Raw genomic sequence first — 7,476 nt, 5'->3', positions numbered from 1 at the left:
TTTAGCAAGCAATATAATAATTTATGATATATTCTTCTAAATTACAGAGATTAAGAGTCAAACATAAAACCTCAAATGCAATAACGAAAACTTTTGATAAGCTACAGACTACTTGCTTTGAACACGTTAGTTCCTAACTAGCTGGAGAATGAGACCCATTCAGATTCAGTTACAACTTTGAAGGGGCCAATAATTAAATTTAAACATGTATATGATTTATATTAATAATACAAAATATCTTACCAACTTTCCTTAAACCACCAAATCAAGGCGACAAGGAAAGATAGTGGGGACAAACTAAAGACCTCAAAGTTTGGTATCAATATCATCACTTACTGTGAACTCGACATGCACGGGTGAAAATTTAGCATCTTATTTATTACGATATTTAACCACTTGTATCATATTTTTTGAATTCTCAATAAATGACTAATTAGTTCCTAGTGTGATAATATTTTGGTTTTCACTATTGAAAAAGAATTTGGATTCGTTTGGATGTGCTTTTAAAATAACTACAAGAGTTTTTAGAGAAAATGTTTTTTGGTTTCAAAAACATTTAAAATACTTTCTGCAAGAAGCACCAGTTATGTGCTTCTTTCAGGAAGCATTTTAAGTGCATTTTCATAATTTATTTACGTTTTTACTAAGGATTGGTTTCAAAAACGTTTTCAGTCATTTCAAACGCAAATCCAAACAAGCACTTTATATTTCGAATCTTGCCTGCCTCATTGGTAAAACATATTTAAACCAATCTTCCACAAAAGGGCAAAAAAGAAGTATTGGAAATTGACACGTTGAAAACTCGATCATAAAGATACACTAATTACTAATCAGCAAGTTTGCAAGTTTTTAACACAGCCAAGGCTGTGATGAGTTTTTGTTCAGAAAAAAGAGGCTGTGATTAGTTTTATTTTTTATTTTTTAAGAAATAATATTATCTACATTAAGGAAGAGATGGTAGGCTTAACTTAGTAATAATGTGATTCAAATTCGCCTTTGATATTTGATTTGCTTTTTTAAGTAGTCTCTAATCCCCACTTAGTGTTACGGTATAGTGATATTCCTTTTACTTGTAAGTGAGAGATCTCAAGTTCGATCTAGCCAAAGACGAATTTGAACCACATTATTGCTAGCTCATTGTGAGGCTAAGCTCACCTCCCTTCTCCTTAGTGTAAATAATATCGTTTGTAACAAAAAAAAAAAAAAAAAAGTAGGTTCTAATCCCTTGGGGAGCATTTTTGCTCACCACCATAAACTATGATGTATGCTCAACATACGCCTAATCAATTAACACGTGTCATTTCACTTAATCTTGGTTAATTTTTTTTTTCAAAATTGAAAAACTAACATTTAATGTGAAAGTTAACTAGTTAGGTGAAATGACACGTGTCAATTGTTTAGGTGTATGATAAATATACATCATAGTTATTATGGTGAGTAAAAATGCTCCCATTCCCTTGCTTCCCCAACATGTAATTTTCCATAACTGATGCACTTTCATATATTAAGAAGCCTACAATTGCCTTCATATCCCCGAAAATTAAAATCTTAGCCAAGGAAAATCTTGCTGTCATTTTCTACTCTAATCGTGTGACGATAAATAGTTTTGAAAAATAGAAAATACCGTGATACATATAAATATATTTAAAATAAGATGTTTCTTTATCTTATAAGCTATGACTGATATAAAAATGAATAATTTAAATGGAAAATAAAAAATCGAATAATTGTGAAAATAAAATTTAAGGGCTTAAATGTTCTTAGTATTGACTATTGAGCACATTAACACTCTTATTAAAACCCAAAGATAAAATTCAATGCATATGACACTTTATTGCAGTGACAGAAAGCAATCATGCTCATGCATCGTGATTCATGGTGCAGTTCAATCTAGACCAATTCTTCCCCTACAACAACTGAGAGCATCTCTAAAGAAAATGTCAAAATGTTCAAATAAGCAATAATAGTAAAAAAGATGGCATCAATGTTTTCTAATTGAAAAACCAAATATGATGTGGCATGACATGAAATGACACTTCTTTCATAATTTGACATAAGCTTCAATTTTTTTAATTAATTATTAAATACTTTTTATTGATTTAAAGCCTTACCTTTTAATTTCTTTTTATTACGAATTCAATGTTTAAATATTTTTAATTTTATACATTTTAATTCATTTTCTTGCATTACCAATGCAAAGAAAATAAATATGAATTTTAATTTATGTTTAAAATTTGACATAGAAGATGGATAACAAAGTTTCAATATGTTAAAATGTTATATAAGCTGTCAAATTTAAATTTTATATTTAAAATTTAACATCTGATTTGAAGATGATTTAATAATTTAACCCATTATATTTAAAATTTGACAGAAGGGCCGTAAATTTGACAAACTGGCGGTCAGAGATAGGAGGCGCCCTCCATCGCATCATATTTTGCACGAAACTCACCAAGTCTGCATTTTGGCAACTCTGAGGAGAGAGAGAGAGAGAGAGGAGAGAGAGTCCTCTCCCTATAAATACACAGCGAAGCCTCCCAATTGTACAGCACCTCGAAACCTCTCCGCATCTTTCTCTCCCTGCAAATTTCTTGGATTTTGTGCGAGAGACTCCCATTCCTCTCTCTCTCCTCTCCTTCTCTCTCTAAATTCAGCTCGACGAGCAGAGAGGAGCGCCAGGCATTTTCCGATCTCTCGGATACTTTCGCTGAGGGATTTCATTCGTCGAAGTGACTTAAACGCTCGCAGGAGAAAATGGCCAAGAACGTCGGAATTCTCGCCGTCGACATCTACTTCCCCCCTACCTGTATTCAGCAGGTGACGAACCCTCACTCTCTCTAACTCTTTTCGCTTTTTTTTCAAATTTTAGTTTCCGTTTCACATTCACATCGATTCCTCGTTGTGCGTCTGATTTCATGATTCTTGTATTTTTATTTTCGTTGCTTGAGAAGTGAGGAAATGGAAACTAATAATCATTTTTTGCTTTTTGTTCGATTATTTTGTTAAATCAGACAAAAAAAAAAAAAAAGAGCAGAAAAATGCTCAGTTAATTGAGTAGTTGATTTTTTTTTTCTTTTTCAAAAATGATTTTTTCTTGAATATTTCTATTGCATTAATATGTGAAGTATTGTAATTAGACGATTGACATGGAATTTGAGGTTTGTTTTTTTGTTCAAAATTTTAATTTTATCTGAATGGAAACAGGATCGTAGATTAGCTGATTATACTAATTGAGTGAAAGATGTTGTTGATTGGATTTCCAGAAAAGTTTGAACATCGATTGGTTTCTTAATGCAATCACACGCACAGACGTGTAGCAGAAGGGTGTTCGAGGCATATGTTTCTCCTAGCTACAATTCCCTGCAGTGATATATCGATATGTGTTTCATGATGTCTTGTTGGTCAAACTAATTTGATTTCCGTCAACTATTTGAACTTTTCCTTCTTTACACAAAATAGGAAGCCTTGGAAGCTCATGATGGTGCCAGCAAAGGGAAGTACACTATCGGACTTGGACAAGATTGCATGGCGTTTTGTTCAGAGGTGGAAGATGTCATCTCAATGAGGTACTAGTTTTACATTTGATCCTCAATGCTTTTGTAGCTCAACGAATTGTATTAGTCCCCTCATTGCCATTGCGTTTAGTATTAAGTAGAAGGTTTTAAGAGTACAACGATACGAAAACTGTCCGACTTTTAACAGTGGAAATCTTTTGTCAACGATACAGTTGACAAAAGGAACCTTCTAATCCAGTTTGGACATAATAATCATAATTGTTGGGGAAAAGGCTCGATCACATAAATATCGTTTTATCTTGTATTACATTATGTTAGTCTTAAAACTGTTGTTTTTTCTCCGTGGACACCGTTCGCTGTCTGTCTTTACCTTGTACATTATGTGTTCTACATGTATATCTGTATATGTTTCTATATGTACATGCATGTATCAATTCTTTTTAAGGAGAATCTTGTTGAGACCATATAACGGTTAACTTTTGACCTTGAATTTTCAGTTTGACAGTGGTGACCTCCCTTCTTGAGAAATATGGAATTGATCCAAAACAAATTGGTCGCCTCGAAGTAGGAAGCGAGACTGTGATTGACAAAAGCAAATCTATTAAGACCTTCCTGATGCCAATTTTTGAGGTATTGTTTTTTTAGAAGCTGTATGCTCTGTCATTACTCCTTTTAATAAGGTTTTTGTTTGGTATCCGATTTTATGCCCATCTTAAGCCAATGCCAACAAATATTATATATCAAATATGCAGAAACATGGAAATACTGACATTGAAGGTGTTGACTCAACTAATGCATGCTATGGGGGAACTGCAGCTTTATTCAACTGTGTCAATTGGGTGGAGAGTAGCTCTTGGGATGGACGCTATGGGCTTGTCGTGTGCACTGACAGTGCGGTATGACTGCTTACATTACCTTGGGTTAACATCGATAAATAATTAACACAAATTTCCGTTGACATTACTTTTATGTACTTTTATTCTATTTATCTTATCGGAATTTTCTATATCAGGTCTATGCAGAAGGACCTGCACGACCTACTGGTGGAGCAGCTGCTATTGCCATGCTGATTGGACCTGATGCTCCTATTTCTTTTGAGAGCAAAATTAGGGGAAGTCATATGGCTCATGTCTATGATTTTTACAAGCCCGACCTTGCTAGTGAATATCCGGTAATTCTTCCTACTTTTTAACAGTAGGAATCATTTGTTTCTGTTTTTATTTTCTCTGTTTCCAAATGACTTAGGACTATTAATATTTATAAGTGAGTGATGCCTTACTGGGTTTCCTTATCCATTATTTAATCATCAATCTGAAATTTTTGTAGGTTGTTGATGGAAAGCTTTCTCAAACATGTTACCTGAAGGCTCTTGATTCTTGCTACAAGGAATTATGTAAAAAGTGAGTTCCTACGAAAATACTTACGTCATGCTACTTTGTTGTATTGTTTTTGCTATTATTTGTTTCTATATAAATGCCTAATTGTTTTCTTTCTTTCTTTCTATAGGTATGAGAAATTGGAAGGTAAACAATTTTCTATTGCTGATGCTGAGTATTTCGTATTTCATTCTCCATATAACAAGGTATGTATTTTTTTTTTCTGGTTTACAATTGAGATTTCGAATGTTTTCCTTCTCCTTTTAAAATAATTTGCTCTTTGATTTGTTGCAGCTCGTACAAAAAAGCTTTGCTCGTTTGGTGTTCAATGACTCCATAAGGAATGCCAGGTACTGGCCTTTCCTTGATCCTGTCTAAGAATCATAATGCTCCGGACATTATTCTTAATGTATGTTTACGTGGTGATTTATTTGATCTCTTTCCATACACAGCTCCATTGATGAGGCCGGGAAAGAAAAGCTGGCTCCATTTGCTGACCTTCCTGGTGATGATAGCTACAATAGCCGGGATCTTGAAAAGGTGCAGTTAACACCCTTGAAAAGCTTATTATACTCGCAACTTTCTTGATTCCTTTGATTGCAAGCATAGTTTTACTTATATCTGGTGATCTTTGTTCACTATTTATTTAACTACAGGCATCCCAGCAAGTCGCAAAGCCTCTATACGACGCTAAGGTGGTACCTACAACTTTGGTACCAAAGCAAGTTGGCAACATGTACACTGCATCTATTTATGCAGCATTTGTATCCCTCCTTCACAACAAGCACAGCTCATTGGTAAATGTCCTAAATTTGTTATCCAGAAGGCTCGACTTCACCTGAAACTTTTGGTCTAATAAATTTTGTTCGATAACAGGATGGCAAGCGGGTGATACTGTTCTCTTATGGAAGTGGCTCAGCTGCTACCATGTTCTCATTGCGTCTCAATGCTGGTCAACAACCCTTTAGCTTGGAGAACATTGCAGCTGTTATGAATGTTGGAGAGAAGTTGAAAGCAAGACATGAGGTACTAGTTTTTTCCTTCTTTTTCTGTAGGCATAGTCGTACCATTCAGATACGAACAAACTCTATTTTTCTCATCTAATGCTTGCATCTTTACGTAATAATCTTGATTACAATGTGATTCCAATAAATCGTACTGCTCATTACTTTGTTTTTGAAATTGCCATGTTAAATTCCTTGGCGCAACACATTTAATTGAGTGCTATCGAATAATTAGAACCATATTCTATCCAATGGGAAGTCGGTTGAATTATCACATGTTTGATAAATTAGAAAAGCACCCTCGGTATGGAATTCGTTTGTTGAACAACGCGCGTCCTTGATGCAGTTCCCTCCCGAGAAGTTTGTTGAAGTGATGAAGATCATGGAGCACAGGTATGGGGGCAAAGACTTTGCGACCAAGCAGGATATCAGCCTTCTACTTCCAGGCACATACTATCTTACTGAAGTCGACTCTAAGTATCGTAGATTCTATGCCAAGAAGGATGCCGCTGCCACCCCTGATGACAATGGTGTGGTTGCCAACTGTCGCTGATGGACACAATTTAAGCCTTTCACGCGGTTAAGTTGAGATTTTATGTTCTTCGACGTCAGGTGTAACTCGTAAAACAGAAGATGCTGGCCTCCTAAAGTTTGTTAAAAGCAAATAGTTTGTTCTACAGCAAGTATTGTCAGGTTAAAAATTGTTTTTTCTTTATTTTTGTTTAATAAATTGTTGATGATAATTAATAGTCCACGATTGTACTGTAAAAGCTCTCTTGAAAAAAAGTACAAGGAAAATTAATGTGAGGAATGCGATATACAACCGGTGTCTGGTGCTGGTGCTGAGCGGTATGCGGGAAAATTTGCCTTTCATGGCTGAAAACAATGTCAACTAGGTTCTAAAACAAAGTCACTCAAAACAGATGTAACATAAACTACTTAATCAAATCCATCTTTTGGCTTCACCCCATTTAACAAACGTATTTTTCTACAACACAAATAAGAACGGAATTCCCCACGCTCTTCTCATTCACTCAAATCATAATGATGTTAGTCTTACCAATTAATTTTCGATTTAATGACATTTCTCTTCTTAATGTTAAAAGTTGTTCTTATCTCAAATTCTTATGTTTTGTTGGTAGAGAGTAGTTGCGTCATTTGTAACGTAATAGCATCTCCAAAGGAGATGTTTAACCTGACACGTAGACATATAACAGTAAAAAAATAGCAGCAAACTTTCTCCAACCGAGCCTTCAATTTCTTATGTGTCACTGAGTCAATTGGAGGCCAAATTTATTAAATGATTTTTTCATAAATTAATATAATATAATAATAAATGTTGTTATGTTTTTTCAAGTATTTGATTGGTTGCCTCAATCCTTGGACCCCACAAAAAGATTAAAAAAAATTTAATTAAATTATTATTATTTGACATATCCGGTGAAACAAAATATTGTGTAAAATTTCAAATTGTCACATAAATTATCAAATTATTTTAATATTTAAAATTTGACATCGATGCTCTAATATATATATATATTTATCTTTTTAGTCAATGACGATGAAGATTCAAGGACCTCT

At 34.2% G+C, this 7,476-nt stretch overlaps 1 protein-coding gene across 1 annotated transcript; it reads left to right on the top strand.

The window, feature by feature from the left end:
- Positions 1 to 2,466: 2,466 nt before the first annotated feature.
- Positions 2,467 to 6,860, top strand: LOC137710426 (hydroxymethylglutaryl-CoA synthase-like). Its single transcript, XM_068449442.1, has 12 exons — positions 2,467 to 2,817; positions 3,460 to 3,566; positions 4,013 to 4,145; positions 4,268 to 4,411; positions 4,528 to 4,686; positions 4,842 to 4,915; positions 5,022 to 5,097; positions 5,186 to 5,241; positions 5,344 to 5,431; positions 5,548 to 5,688; positions 5,768 to 5,917; positions 6,242 to 6,860. The coding sequence occupies exons 1-12, from the start codon at positions 2,755 to 2,757 to the stop codon at positions 6,446 to 6,448; spliced, it is 1,398 nt and encodes a 465-aa protein (XP_068305543.1). The 5' UTR covers positions 2,467 to 2,754; the 3' UTR covers positions 6,449 to 6,860.
- The last annotated feature ends 616 nt before the right edge of the window (positions 6,861 to 7,476 follow it).

Source organism: Pyrus communis, chromosome 12 (genome assembly GCF_963583255.1).
Source record: "Pyrus communis chromosome 12, drPyrComm1.1, whole genome shotgun sequence".
Classification (NCBI taxonomy): domain Eukaryota; kingdom Viridiplantae; phylum Streptophyta; class Magnoliopsida; order Rosales; family Rosaceae; genus Pyrus; species Pyrus communis.
The sequence above is the reverse complement of the archived record's forward strand: the minus strand, read 5'-3'. Positions and strand labels throughout refer to the sequence as shown.